A 14592-nucleotide genomic window follows, 5' to 3' on the forward strand; every position below is an offset into this window, starting at 1 on the left:
GTCGGCCGCGAGCTCCTTTTGATATGCCCTCATGGGGAAGACCACCGGGGGCACGAATGGGGAGAAATACTAGGGGACGCGCGGCGTGGGAGGAGACTCGGCTGGAGGAGGTGGATAGTGAGGAGGATGCATACGGGCGGGAGTTGGTGCGGAGCGGTCGCTACAGGGAGTATGGAGGACGAGGGCTGCGGAGGCGACCTGTGGATTACGAGGATCTGACGGATGAATCTGAAGTTGATGGGGGAGAATTCGATCTATACGACCATGAGGATAGCACGGTGGCCTATGCGATTCAGTTGGCCATGCGGGACAAGGAAGATCAATTGGTGGACACGGCGCTCGAGCGAATTCGTCGCGCCCAAGTTCTGGGGAAGAAAAATGTCCGGCTGTCGAAACCCGAACTGGATGCCTTGGAGCGCAAGCGCCAGCAAGCGGACGGTTTAAGCGGAAGCCGACGCCCATCCACCAGTTCTGTCAAAGTGACGTCGCGCCCATCGTCCCGACGGAGTGCAGTTGTTGCACCAGAGCAGATGTCCGGCGCGTATCCCACCTTTGCTGATGCACACAGTATCTGGGCTCGTGGGACGGGCGCGAATAGCCGACCGTCTAGCTCATCTTCTGCTCCCCGTCCCGGGACTCCAACGACTCAATCTCTTCGTCCACAGCAGTCCAGTTCACCTCTTCGACCGACCTACCCGCCATACACTCCCGAGCGCTTTGCCCCCAATGGCCGACCACAGTCGATGCAACAACCGCCTGTGTTCCAACGGCCACTGCCAGACGATCCTCAATGGGCCCCGCCTTACTACAATACAATGCAGATGAGCGCATACGGCGAACCCGCGGCATACCCACCGCAGGCTGCCACCGCCGGACAGCGAATGAATTACCCTTCTGGCTCTGTATACCCATCTTATCAATCTCAATCCCCGGGCAAACGCTCACTGCAAGGCACACCACAGGCTCGGAGCGACCCAGCTCCAGCACCAGCTCCAGCTCCAGCTCCATCCAAATTGGGGTCAGAGGAATCCAGTGAAGAATCGGAGAGCAGCTCAGAGGATGAAGTGCAGATCGTCAAGGTGGCCAAGGTGGCGGAGCGCAAGGCCCCGCCTGCTGCAGTTGCGCAGAGGCGGCCAGTTACTGGAACCACGCGTAAACGGACCAGTCGATGAAGTGGCTCAGCGTTGTTCTGATATCCTCTCAATTTCACTTTCTGTCTGAGTTTTTTTCTTCAGTGTTTTTTTTTCGATTCCATCATTGCGGTCTTTCCGTACCGCGACGGCGTTTGAGGTAGACCGGTCTTAGGCTACAATATTATTTCCTGGCTCATTTGATGTCCACGTATCTTGTAGGGTTTAACATGAGTAGACCGATGCAGCATTTCTGAAATGTTTCAACATGCTATTCTCGGAGTATCAGCCCCCAAAGGCTCTAGTACCTGGTATTGCCAAGTATTCAGCCACCCGGGTTACCCGTAGATCGTGTGCCAACCTTGGATCATTCATATCACTCCCAAAGGTCTTAAAAGGTACGATGTAGGCTCTTATATAACTAGGGCAAGTACAATATAACCATTGCAGTAAATCTTGGAGCAGATCATTCATAATGAGGCTGTGGGGGCGCACAAATTTCATACCTTGGCAGCCCACGATATGACGTCGCTTTCACAATCTCCAGGTTTTAGGGGAGCCTAAAGAAAAATAAATAACAGCTTGAACCATTTCTGTCTTTCGCAACTGCTTCTCCTTTCAGGGTATCTAGGAATCCACTATACCACAATAAATAGATATTCCCCTTGCGCATCATCGTTGACCCGGTTCCAATTCGATATCCCTTTGTCATCTAAGCGCCACTGTCGCCCCTTAAGACCTGGAATGCTGTATTCCTACGCTACATTGTACATAAATACAGGGATATAGGGTGAGTCGCACGATCGGGGAACATACTTGGAATCCAGACCTTCTTTCCATCCTACAGGGAACCACTGACATCGATTGGAGAAGCTGCGACTGACAGGATACTATAGGTTCTCGTCCGCCTCGTCACTCTTTCAATCCTCAAACCCCCATTCTCTTTGAATTGGTCATTTAGCGGGCATACAAAGATCTCACACACCTTCATTGTTGCATCAAACTCAGTCTCGAGGAACAAATCACAACTCGAAAGTCGAAAGTCGAAAGTCGAAAGTCGCAAACATGTGGATTATATCATTTTGGATGTTTCCATTGGTGTCAGCCTGCATGTGGGTTGGTAAGGCATCCCTGCATGGAATTGGAACTGGATATCTTGTTCTGGGCTGCAGCTAACACGGTCCTAGCAATGTTGATCGCCATGCTGGTCACCTGGGTCAGAGACGGCAGACCGCACTATGCCAGTATGGAAGCGGGACAGACTATTGCGTATGTTTCCTCTCCACTATTAGCCCATGCATGCGCTAATAGGTCTACTACAGGTACATTTCAGATGTTGGAGCACAAGGCTTGAAACCGCTGTTCATTGCAGGCAGCGTGGTTACTGTCGTCTTTCTCGATTTGGCATTCCTCTCCGAGCGGTGGCTTCGACACTCCAACCAGTTGGCCTCGAACAAGGGCAGGTTGGACAAGGCATGCGCTATTGCATCAATCTTTTTCGCGATCGCCGGTGCTGCTGGTCTGATCCTGCTCTCTATCTTTGACACCCTCCGCCACCCGAAACAGCACGACGGTTTCATCGCCCTGTTCATGTGAGTCTTGTGTACTCGACTATGTATAGTCAATTGTGAACTAACCAATGAATTTCTCTCCAGTGCTGGATACGTGATTAGTGCCATCTTGGTTTGCATCGAGTACCTTCGCATTGGAATCTTCTACCGTCGCGAGCACCGTATTCTGCTAGTCAGTTTCTTTATCAAGCTTGTCTTCGTCATCTTCGAGCTCTCCCTCGCCATCGCCTTCGGTGTCTGCATCGGCAGCAAAAAGTCGTCCAAGCAAAACCCCGGCGCGGTTATCGAGTGGGCCATTGCTTTCGTCTTCACCGGCTACGTTATCTCCTTCGTTGTCGATCTATTGCCTTCAGTGCGCACACGCAACCACGTGCCTCAGGGTGAGAAGTACCTGATGAACCAGGGCGGATTCGGCGGAACCCGCGAAGAGGCCGTCTCTATCGAAGAACCCCTGACGCATGACTCGATGGGCCCGAGCACCGGCTTTTACCGCGGTCAGCGGGTCTAACTAATTCTCTTTGCTTCTTATAGTCCTGTATTTACTTATACGACCTGCACGATGTCATCTGATACTCTGCTCTTGTTAATGTTTGTTTGATACCTGTCATGGATACTCTTTATATGTGGTGTTTTCAGGTTGGGCGCCGTTGTCCTTAGAATACATATTTAGTCTTTAGCAATTCAATACCTCAATTTTAGATGCTTCCTATACTTCTAGATACGAAACGAAAACATCCAATCCTCCACCATTTATAATTCGCTTCCAAATGCCCATACATATAACAAGAAATGCTAGACCCATCCCAATGCCAGGTCATTATCGTATCTACATATCCCATATGAAATACAGAAATCCATATCCATCCATATACCCAAACTCCAAACCCAAAAAAACCCAAAAGAGAAAAAAACTCAAACCAAAAACTTCGCCCTAACCCTCTCCTGCATCTCAAACCCAACCCCAACGCTCTCCAAATACCCTTTAACACCCCCATACCTAGTCTCAAGGTACTCAGTCGTATCACGCACAAAGCCAGGCGGACAACGCGTATAGTCCTCCCCAAGCCCCAGCGCCCTAATCTCCTCCATCCTCTCCTCAAACTCCGACACAAGCTCCAGCTCCGAGCGACTGTAGTCTTCCACAATCGCCTCCACTGGCACCACATTCCCAACAAGCAGCAACATAAGCAACACAACCAGGCCCGTCCGGTCCTTTCCCTGCGTGCAGTGCACGATCGTTGGGTAGGTCTCCTCGCAAGCCAGGAGCTGGAACACGGCGCGGATCTCGCTCATGCTGGAATCAAGCGTGTCTTGGGCTAGACCGGTTAGTCCGCGCGGTTGCATTACTGTCCCGCATACTAGACGGACTGCTTCGCTGCGGTAGCCTGTTGTTATCAGGCCGATTGTTTTGCTGCTTTGGGTATTAGTTGTTTGTTTGTATATAGTATATAGGTAATGCAATGTATGCATAGTTGGAGGTGAAGAATGGAGAAAGGGGGGGGGGGAATCTTACAGATATGTAGGCCAGTCTAGTTTCGATATTAAGGCACGTTCAAAGCCTTTGCCGGTTAGGCTTATTAGAGCTCGTTTTGAGCCGGGGATTTCGAGCAGGTGCTCGGCTGGGTTTGAGGGGAGTGAGCCTGTCGGTGATGGTGATTTCTGTGATGGATTTGCTTTGGCATTTTCGCTTCGCCGTTTCCGCGTGCCCATTCGATGTTCGGTTCTGTGTTGGGGATTAGTTTCTGTTTTTTTGTTTCTCGGGTGCTTGATTCTGCTGTTTTCTGTTTCGACATACTGGGAACGGAGATCGATGACGGTGTGAATGTGTAGTTCTTCTGCTAGACGGCGTTTATCTCGTTCTGAGGCATCGTCGAGCTACAAATTGCAAGTTAGTTTTTTTTTTTCCTTCCTTCTCGTGTTTATTCTGACAACGCATCGATCGTATGAGCGGGGTTAGAATTACCCTCGCACTGCGGAAAAACACGCCTTCTTTCAAGATCCTACGTGAAATTGTTAGCAACTGTGTCTAGAGAGACTTGAATATATGTATCTCGGGACTCCAGACGCGTCTCAACTCACTCTTTGTTACAAAATTGATTAACCGACCGGCCGACATCGCGGAAATTGATGATGTTGTCGAAAGGCCGATCCGGCGAGTCTAGATCCACGCTGTTATGGCGCGACATGGTGAATTAGGGATTAGGGAATATAAAGGAAATATAGACAGGAATCTTGTTTAGAAATGAGAAGGAGGAGCGTGTTTAAACGTGTGGAGAAGTACAAATGGCGGTGGACGCGGACGTCGACGTTGGGCAGACATCGCGTTTTTGGCCGATAGTCGCCTGGACAATGAACGTTTTTGGCTTTTAGGAGTTATATTCATTCAATTGTCATTGGTTATGAGGATTTATTGGTGACTTTGGTGACTTTGTATGTGTTGGTGGTTTGAAGGGGTGACTGTACGGGTATTGGTATATATTCCAAGGTCCTTTTGTATATTTTTAAAACCTCAATGTTGACAGTCTAGCGGTCTGTTACTTGATCTTCTAATACTCAAAGCAAACAAAAAAACAGGGAAGTAGCAATATACAGTGCTGAAACAGGTACCGGAGCTAAACAAAGAACTTAGATCTAGGCCCCGGGAAAATCCAGAACAAGGGAGGATCTCGATTCAATGTGTCATACAACAACACAGTTAACACTTTTATCAACTACACATATTGCTCCCGGTTCTTCCATTGTGGCTGCAGGTATGACCAATCGTGATTGAAGTTGAATCCTGTACGATAAGCCCCATATGCAACCAGATCCACCTGACTCAGTCTCGCCCCCCGGTCCGTCAGCGCCCACAGACTAATCGCCAACGTGTTCTCCCCACGGTTATTGATCACGCCAGGTGGAAAAGGGAACCTAGTCTGGGGACCGATGTGTGACAGGTAATGACCGAACTGGTACCCATTCATGAAGATCTGGACTACTGCGGGGAAATCAGCAGATGCATCGAGCTGCAGACCAATCGGAACGTCCAAATCGGAGTCCAGGTCGAGCTGGAACGTCGTCGTGTAGAACCGGCCTGCTGCACTAGATACGCCGTCCAGCGGACTGTGCGAGGTTGCGGTTTTGGGCGCTTTGTATCCTGGGAGATGCCAACCGAGACGCTCTCCATAGAGACCTCCTTCGTTCATGGGTCCCCGGACGGGATCGATGTTGGCTTCGCCTCCTGCATTGCCTTGGATGCGCCAGGAAGTGAATTCGCCACCAAGAAGCGTCGCGCCTAGTATACCACGCGGGTTTTGTGCTCCGTTCGGCGACACATTTGCCTCGTCGTGGCCTGTGTAATCCATGATAATGGTCAGAACATTGTCCGTCTTGCGCAAGGTAGCGCTGTTGAATAGTAGCTCGGCTGATGTCGCGGCTAGGGTCGGATCACCAATGGCTCCGCCAACATAAATTCCGTTTAACCAGGCGGCCCAACCAGCGGCTGCGCCGTTCTGGGCAGTGAGATTTGCGCCTGTCGCGGTCACGCCATCGAACCGTCCGCGATATATTTTCGTTCCGGCATGGTAGCCATAGTCGCCAGAGTAAAGCACGGGAAGTGTGAGTGGTGCCACAGAGTTGACTGATTTCGTCTTGTTGCAGATGGTCCAGCGAGAATCATCGTAGTCTGGCTTGATCTCCGGAAGGGTATCTTGCGCTTTCCATGATTTCAGAGTTGGCAGCGACACTTTGGCTTGGGCTCCCGGGGCTGATCCGATTAAGCTGCCGTATGGTGTCTTCTTGGTTGAGATCTCTTTGCCATTCCACTTGATTTTGGTCACCTTTGAGTTGCCCGTGTAGACCCTAATAGCAGGTATTAGCGAGTAACTTATTTGAGAGAGCTTCGCGCTTACTCAAGAAATGTCGTGTTTGCGTTATCCCCAACAAGACTGACAGTATTCCCACTAACAGTCGCTGTGCGAACGAGATATGGCCCAAGGGCAATGATCTGCTCGCTGGGAGCCACAATCGGATTGGAAGTAGTCGGTACTGCAAAGAAGTTCCACGCTGTCTCCTTATCTAGAAGGTATACCAGTACGCCGTGCGAGAATTTCAGCACGGTCGTGCCATCCCCTTGAGTGTATGTGTATTTCGTGCCATGATTCGATGCACCAGAGTTCACTTTCGAATTCCCGTAAGTTTGGAAAGTCAGATGGGCTGGTGCGTCTTTGAAGACAAACTCTCCTTTTTGTCCGATATTCAGATAGAAGACAATGACATCTACATCGAGGGTGGCGTAGGTCAAAACCTCGGCGGATGAATAGAGCAAGCTCGAGCCCTCGCCGATCCGGTAGTCAGTGACGATAATTTTGCTCTGACGGCCGGCCAACTCAATATTAGGGATTGTGAGGACCCCTATTGTGTAGACTCCAAGTTAGCGCAATTATTCCTCTCAAACACTGGAGTACGTACCAGCCGAGGTATTGACATTAAGCGAAGTAGTGGTCACAGCACGAGATGAGCTGGTAGAGTGCGCGAGAACATAGAAACCGGCTTGGGTTTCTGGGTTCCGCAAGGCCCACGTATATATACTCGCATCACTAGTGTACCCTGTTCCATTCCCTTCCATTTGCGTTTGTAGAAGACCAGATGACACGCGCGTAAACAAACCGATCAACTTGGTCTGCTTGAGTTTGTCCCGAATCTCACGTGTCTCTCGCATGGGCGCCGAGTAGTCGTATGAAGTATAGACGACCGGAGCAGCACTGTGGCCCCAAGAAGTTGCCCCCATAACCATGTATATATTCTGCAATGTGACTCTGGAGCCGATATTATTCTTATAGTAGACATCGGCGAATTCAGGCGAAAGCTCGGTAGAACATTGATCGTAGAACGTCCCTCCCCAGGGGGAGAACCAACCGCCCTCAAACTCCGGCAGATACTCGGGCTGAGAACTCGAGTAATTCTGGAACCATTGGTAATAAGTGCGGACGAGATTGAACCCAGTATCTGGATTGGTACAGGACAGACCACCAGGATAGGAGTCCAAACCATAGACATTGACGGCACCACCCACATCCTGGTAGTCCGTCGACCAGCTCATAGAGCGCATTCCCTTCTCATTGTGCGTGCTCGGGACAACGATACCAGCCTCATTGAAGGCGGCTTTAACTTGTTCCATGTACTTGACAACAGTGTTATCGGCACTGTGAGTTGTCTCCTGCAACTCATTCTCGTGCTGATTGAGAATGACCGGACCACCACTTGTGATTTGGTTTGCGGCGATGATCTTTCCGATCTTCTGGATCCACGGATACCATCGGTCATAGTAGGTGCGCGCGCTCGTGCGCGTGCTGCCCATTTGCCCATTGGATGCCCACAGTGCGAAACCACCAGCAGAGGTCTCAGCATTGCAGTAAGGTCCCGCGCGCGCAATCACATACAGACCTGCCTGCTCGGCATAATCAAAGACGCGCTGGATGTCGTGGGCACCGTTCTCGAAGTCGAAAGTATCTTCGGACGCGGAGTGGAAACTCCAGAAGAAGTAGACTAGTCTCAATGAGTACCAGTGCAGCCTAGGTTTTGTTAAGCCACTCACTAGAAATCGCATTAAATCCATTTGCGCGTAGCTTCTGAAATACGTCGAGCCAAAGCTCTGGCACGGGGAGTCGCTGGTAGTGGAATTCACCAGAGAACACATATACTCTCTCTCCTTTAACTGAGAGGCTGTATCGATCCCATGTCACATCAGTAGTCTTGCCATTATCTGTCGCAGAGACGAAATGGCTGGATATGAGTCCAAGGAGTATAGGGAGAATCGTGAGAAGACGCATTGTTGGGGGCTGCACAGGTACTCTCCATATTGGAATATGACTTGTTATAATGTGTGTATGCTTCGGTCCTCGCTACAGAAATACCCCGTACTCTGCTGGGATTGGTGGATGTTTTGTTTTGGAGATCGAATGTCGGATTAGGCAATTTTCCATGAAGATGCGGGGGAATGATCGGCTTTTGACTAGGGACAGGTGGTTTTAAATGAATTTTGGACATTGAATACAGATATACAAATATATGTTGTATGTATGGAGTACTTGATTTCCTCTGTCACTTCTTAGCTTTCCCTTTCCGTCTTAGTGCTCAGTCCTTGCCGCTTTTTGCTCACTGAGTACAACTGAGCACGTCCCTGAGTATTACATAAGCTCAAGGACTTGCTCAATAAAATGCACCACGCTAGCATCCAAATGCAGTTGTTCACCAGAACTCTTGACCGTTGTCCCCTCAACGAAAAGCTGCTATGCCACTATTCAACTCGCCGAGTCTTGTATTCCATAATACCGTCTCTATATAGTTGCGGAAAATATCCAACCCTCAGGGACTGAACGCACTTTTGCCCGGGGGTTATGTTACGATCAAGGCTTGTTAGTTCCTTCCTTATGTCGTTAGCTCGTTGGCTCCTTCCTTCTCTATAGGTATCGTTCCTTTCTAAGCCATATGCGAATATACTAGATTTTGCCTGGTTTGCAAGGAGAAGGGTACAAAACCCACAAAGGCCATGATTCCAATTCATTTCCTTTTTTCCCCCTCATGTTCAATATTTTCTAGTTAGAATGCACTCTTTTTCATAAACACCCGGCGCGTAATATTATATATTACACATGCGGTTTAGACCGACACTGTAGAATAGAGGATAATTGAGCTTATGAGATGATATTATCGGCTGTAGTTAGACCCCAGAAGAGATATCGATTGAGTTGACTTCTATGGCCCCTGATACTACTGTTTACTCATAGCCGAGACAAATCTCAGCTGACCGAGAGCTTCCCCATTGAATGCCTCATTTATCACCGCCCAGTGCCGAGAAATCAGTCTCTTGGCAATATTCACGGAACGAGGTCATTTTCAAACCAAGCTATAGAAAGGTCAATCATGTCCCAGAGTGGCAACGAGATCGAATAGGATATAACATACCTTCTCTGGTCTTACAACAGCAGGATCGATACCTTCGTACCCGAACTCATGTGCAAATAATACATTGTGAGCAAATTCGTGACCAAGACCTCCGGGAAGCAACTCGCAGAATTTATCGTAGGAAAGCTCGTCATAGCCACCGTACTTGAAACCTAGGGTTTCGCAAAAGATCCGGAGGTAATCTGACCACGATACATATTCTCCAACAGCAAATAAATTGACATTAGGCTCGGACTCTGCAACTGCCCTGACGCAAGGGCCGAAATCCTTGCGGACATGTCCGAACGGAATGCCCTTGTCACCTGGGCCAATTCCTGTCATTCGCCAGGTGCCATCAACTTCCTATGCAACGAGTCAATACCCTTCAAAATACGCCGGGGAATTGTGAAAAACAAAAGTCCTGGAGGGGCGATTTAATGATTCATACCTTCCTCGGGGTTGTAGGAAGTCCCCACTCCCAAGGGAGCTGGAAATATATGGGCGCCTGAACCTGCGAGAATTTTCCAGCCAGGGCAGGGATGCTCTGTGCGTAGATGGCAGCGTCTGCTTTAGAATCCATGTGATAAAGTTCGGTGAACTTGCTGTTACTGGAATTCTTCGCATGGGCCATTGAGCTGAAGATGTATCGGGATAGGCCAGGAACAGTGGCCGCAGCATCGGCAATATTCTTGCCCTGTTGGAGCTCGACGTCGTGACAATATTCCACAAGTGATTGGCCGGGCTTCTTCTTCTGATGGCTTTCTGGATCTTTGAAGATTGTCCAGAAGTCGGTGACACCTAAAATAATGTCGGCTCCCACAAAGGCTTGGCTCAAGGATGCCACATCATCAAGGTCACCTTTGATCACTTCAACACCTTTGATCTCCCATTTCTTTGCAGTATCAGATGCCGGATTGCGCGTCACACCGCGAATCTTCCAGCCCGGATTCAGAAGGTAAGCGTCGGCGACGGAACTTCCCTTCAGCTTTGGTGTTAGTAACCCCAGGGAATATACGAAGAAATTGTACAGGGAGCGATTCTAACTTACTTGCACACCCGTAATACCGAGGATCACAATAAGTCGCGACATTATGGAAGAAGGATGTTCGGTAATAATAAGATAATGACCACTCAACCGAAAATGTGATTGGATGTCTTGGGCTCCAATAATTGAATCTTCGATATCCTCTCAACCCTGGAACCTGGCAAGACCTCGGTATTTATATCTTGGACTTCCAAAAAAACGCATCATGAGACATGGCCAAGCTGTACTCCTCGTTTCCTGATTGATAATCTGCATTTCCGTCGCCGGTCGCTTGATAATACAGGAATGACGCAAGCAATTATCCAAGGAATCTCGTGAATGTCGATACTGCAGGGCATAATCGTCTGATTTGCGATCGATCAGAGAAGCCAGAGAGAGACCCACTTAATTTGACTTTCGCCGTTGAACTTAAAATCGCGCTAGGCTGTGGGGTAACAGGGACCGACATCCCTATCCGGTTAGGCTGGACTACTCACTGCTTTCCCAATCGGGAACATAGTCATACATTGCTTGTATCCCTATCAACGATTGCCACAGCGTTCTCTTTGTCTGGTCAGGAGTAAGAGTCTGGCCCGTTCCATGGATTTGGGCAATGTCGGACTTCGGGGCTTGAATTAATAATATCGTATTCGGCTGATGAGTGTTGTATGTCTGCATCCTATTTAAAAGCAAAGCTATTCGCTACATCACCGTACCATCTTTCCTCACTCTTCCACATTTCACTTTCATTGGTTTCATTTTACATCTTCCCTCCAAAGCTCTGACTTGCGAGATGGCCCTTAACAAAGAATCGTCCTCTACCTATAAGCAGTTTCTTGAAACTGCGCCGAAGGAAGTGTCTTCCATCATCACGGACGCGGTCAGAGACTTTCAAAACAGTTACGACCCTGCTAGAGCGATCCAGCCGGGGGACGCTTTTCCACAATTTCAGTTGAGCGATGCGACCGGTAACAGAGTGTCGTTGAATGATCTCCTTGTTAAAGGACCCATCCTGATATCTTTTTATCGGGGTGAATGGTGTCCCTTCTGCAACCTCGAGCTGCGTGCGCTTCAAAGCCATATGGACGAGTTTCACCAGAAAGGCGTGACATTGGTAGCTGTGTCTCCGGAGCTACCTGATCAATCTCTGACCACATCTGAGAAACTGTTGTTGAAGTTTCCAGTGCTTTCGGACGTTGGCAATCAGCTGGCGAAGCAGCTTGGCCTGTTGTTCCCTCAGCCCGAATCTATGCGGACTGTTTTCGACAAATTTGGCGTGGATTGGAACCAGCGGTACGGCAATGACAACCTGGAGCTTCCGGTTCCGGCAACTTTCCTGGTTGATAAGAAGGGAATTGTGCGCAATTCCTTTGTGAATCCTGAGTACCAACACCGATTGGAGCCCGAGACTGCTATTGAGTGGATTGACCGGCTTTGATGTTGGCTTTTGCTGAGCGCTATCTTCACACTCGCTTTGGGGTCTGCTGCGGCTGGAATGTACGCGCGGGGGAGGGGGCTGGTTGATTGGGTTTCATTTCGTTAGTTTGGCTTCGAGGGATCTCGACACCAAATCCCAAGCAAATCGGCGAGTGTTGAGTCATGATGCTTTTCTCCAACCCGAAGAAACCTATGCCGTGGCTCGTGGTCGATCTTTTCTAGTCTCGCTTCCTCTACTCTAGAATAAACACGTTCGTTGACTTGCACTTTTAGTATGCTGCTCCTGTAGCTCTGCTTGAACCATAAATTTCCGTGCTAAATGTGCTTTTGACGTATTATTTAATCCAGTGCTCTATATTTTGAATTCTTGGCATCTCGTATCAGTGAATACGAAACTATTGATGAGCAGGCTACTGAGATCGCGCATGGATTACAAAGCAGCCCACACCGTACTTTGCTGATTAATGCCCTGGTCGTCGTGGAACATCAGGTGAGCCACACGACGTTGAGAAGACATTAGGACAACCTAATTGATCCTAACACTGAAGAAAACAATGGATAGTGTAGACTGGAAGTCTAGGGGTGCTGAGCCACCGACACGGGGTGCGCAGATCCTCCCTGCCCGTCCCTCACACGGATCACGAATGTTGGCAAGGAAGCTTACGGGTGTCCAACCGTCGGCAACTCAAGACCTCAGGTTCATAAACCTATCCCATCCAGATGACTTACACCGACAAAAAGAGGTAAGAACGGAGATCCGTCGCCATGTTATGAAGGATATAGGCCAACGACGGAGGCGCCCACAACCCAATGCAACCTCTTCGCAAGCCACCCGAACATTTTCTTCGGAGTCAAATGGTTACAAAATCTCTCAGCTTCGTGGCGCAGACATAAACAGCGTTTCACCCAGCCAAAACCTAGCTATGCTCGCTCACTTCCCTGTGGAGGCTGATGTGCGCGCTCTCGAACTGATGCACTCTGGTAAGAGTTCCAAGCTTTCCGTTGGCCTCTAGCTCCTCTCATCTATTAATGCTTGCTCTATATTAGTCGTCACGGGCCCTTATCAGCCATTCAGGGATGTTTGGATTGAGGTAGCCCTATGTGACCCCGGGGCATTCCATGTGACTCTCGGCAATGCTGCTGATTTTCTAAATAAGATGAATGGCAATAAAAGTGTGAAAAGTCCGGAGGCTTTGAGTCACTTTGAAATTTCAACAAGGAAACTAAGACACCGTCTTAATAACTTCACGGAGAGTATTAGTGAAGGGGCTATTGCCAACATATTGGCCCATGTCTGTCTCACTGTATGTGCTACATTCCTGAATTTGAGCTCTTGAATAACCCCTTTTCCATAGATGAGGCACTGTGACTGGGATAGCTGGAGTATTCACATGGATGGTTTGAGTCTCATAGCGAAACTACGTGGCGGGTTTGCTGACCTCGGGCATCGCATGTCACTTCTCATACTGCTGTGAGTACTCCGTACCTTTTTCGTTTCCTAGACAAAACTTCTGACTGCTCCTTGCAAAGGTATGATCTAGGTGGTGCCATGGTCTTTGATTCCTATCCGCGATTTGGTCTCCCAGCAGAGTTTGTTGGCATATCCAATAGATCTTCGAGAGGACTTGCCCCTAGGCTACAAGCTTTACTTGTCCAACCCATTTCGCCCACATTTTTCCCAGCGGGCCAAGCATTAATAATGGTTTCCTCAATTGCGGATGTGATAAATACCACTAGTCACTCCGCATCATTCTGGAAAAGGGATATCGATGCAATCCGCCTGATCGGTCCCTGTATTCACTTTTTGCTCTCAATGCCAAGATTCCCCAGCGATTTCGAGGCCATGGCTGATCCCGAAGACCTTATCGCGAGAGAATTGGTTCGACTTACATGTCTTCTGCTTATGTCGAAATTGAAGGAACAATTCGCGTTCCCTCCGAGTGAGCTAGTTTCACTACATGCTAGGCTTGCCGAGTTCGTGCCTCCGAATGTAAAGACGCTCGGAAAAAAGTACTTTGAGCTGAAAATTTGGGCCCTTGTCACCATTGCTTTATTGCGATACCGTGACGGAAGAGAGGTATACATACAGGAGATGAAAAGAGAAATGTCTGCAATGGAAAAAGCGACACAATACGAAATTACTGGGATTGCCAGAGATATCGTCTGGATTGACATCTTGATGTCACCATTTTCAGAGGAGCTCGCAGCGGACATGAAACTACACGTCACTCCTCAAGGAACCTGTTGAGGTCATTGACGCCAAATCTAATAAGAAATATCAACCCACGGGTTTCAGCAGAATGAAAATGTAAAATTGCGCGCATAGCTTTATCTGAAACCAAGACAAGTCGTGGATGTCACAACTATTGCGGGATCGAGTAGCTGTGTCAGTTTCTCAGGATATCAGAGTAATTGAAAATAGGGGTTGGAAGTGAAGAAAGTAGCCACATGATACAAGTGTCCCAATATTTGTACGAGCCGTGTGCGAGCAACACTTTGAGAGTGT

The 14592-nt window shown here is 48.8% G+C and overlaps 7 protein-coding genes across 7 annotated transcripts; 4 read left to right on the top strand and 3 right to left on the bottom strand.

Moving 5' to 3' along the window:
• Positions 1–23: 23 nt before the first annotated feature.
• Positions 24–1172, top strand: N7518_006385 (uncharacterized protein; the record flags this gene model as incomplete). Its single annotated transcript, XM_057187312.1, has 1 exon — positions 24–1172. The coding sequence occupies one exon, from the start codon at positions 24–26 to the stop codon at positions 1170–1172; it is 1149 nt and encodes a 382-aa protein (XP_057039015.1).
• Positions 1173–2195: 1023 nt separating this feature from the next.
• On the top strand, positions 2196–3209 carry N7518_006386 (Frag1/DRAM/Sfk1 family protein; the record flags this gene model as incomplete). The annotated part of the gene is made up of 4 exons (XM_057187313.1): positions 2196–2250; positions 2318–2399; positions 2453–2722; positions 2786–3209. The coding sequence occupies 4 exons, from the start codon at positions 2196–2198 to the stop codon at positions 3207–3209; spliced, it is 831 nt and encodes a 276-aa protein (XP_057039016.1).
• Positions 3210–3613: 404 nt separating this feature from the next.
• On the bottom strand, positions 3614–4887 carry N7518_006387 (tyrosine-protein phosphatase; the record flags this gene model as incomplete). Its single annotated transcript, XM_057187314.1, has 5 exons — positions 3614–4112; positions 4215–4424; positions 4497–4576; positions 4665–4701; positions 4781–4887. The coding sequence occupies 5 exons, from the start codon at positions 4885–4887 to the stop codon at positions 3614–3616; spliced, it is 933 nt and encodes a 310-aa protein (XP_057039017.1).
• A 525-nt stretch (positions 4888–5412) lies between these two features.
• N7518_006388 (glycoside hydrolase family 35 protein) lies at positions 5413–8511 on the bottom strand (the record flags this gene model as incomplete). The annotated part of the gene is made up of 4 exons (XM_057187315.1): positions 5413–6541; positions 6592–7093; positions 7151–8227; positions 8277–8511. 4 exons carry the CDS (start codon positions 8509–8511, stop codon positions 5413–5415), a joined length of 2943 nt encoding a protein of 980 aa, XP_057039018.1.
• Positions 8512–9512: 1001 nt separating this feature from the next.
• Positions 9513–10715, bottom strand: N7518_006389 (CAZyme family GH35; the record flags this gene model as incomplete). The annotated part of the gene is made up of 4 exons (XM_057187316.1): positions 9513–9587; positions 9647–9988; positions 10074–10610; positions 10674–10715. 4 exons carry the CDS (start codon positions 10713–10715, stop codon positions 9513–9515), a joined length of 996 nt encoding a protein of 331 aa, XP_057039019.1.
• Positions 10716–11442: 727 nt separating this feature from the next.
• Positions 11443–12087, top strand: N7518_006390 (peroxiredoxin-like family protein; the record flags this gene model as incomplete). The annotated part of the gene is made up of 1 exon (XM_057187317.1): positions 11443–12087. One exon carries the CDS (start codon positions 11443–11445, stop codon positions 12085–12087), a length of 645 nt encoding a protein of 214 aa, XP_057039020.1.
• Positions 12088–12640: 553 nt separating this feature from the next.
• N7518_006391 (uncharacterized protein) lies at positions 12641–14334 on the top strand (the record flags this gene model as incomplete). The annotated part of the gene is made up of 4 exons (XM_057187318.1): positions 12641–13067; positions 13134–13390; positions 13442–13557; positions 13617–14334. 4 exons carry the CDS (start codon positions 12641–12643, stop codon positions 14332–14334), a joined length of 1518 nt encoding a protein of 505 aa, XP_057039021.1.
• Between the last annotated feature and the right edge of the window lie 258 nt (positions 14335–14592).

This window comes from Penicillium psychrosexuale (genome assembly GCF_028828465.1).
Source record: "Penicillium psychrosexuale strain IBT 29551 chromosome Unknown utg000004l, whole genome shotgun sequence".
NCBI classification, from domain to species: domain Eukaryota; kingdom Fungi; phylum Ascomycota; class Eurotiomycetes; order Eurotiales; family Aspergillaceae; genus Penicillium; species Penicillium psychrosexuale.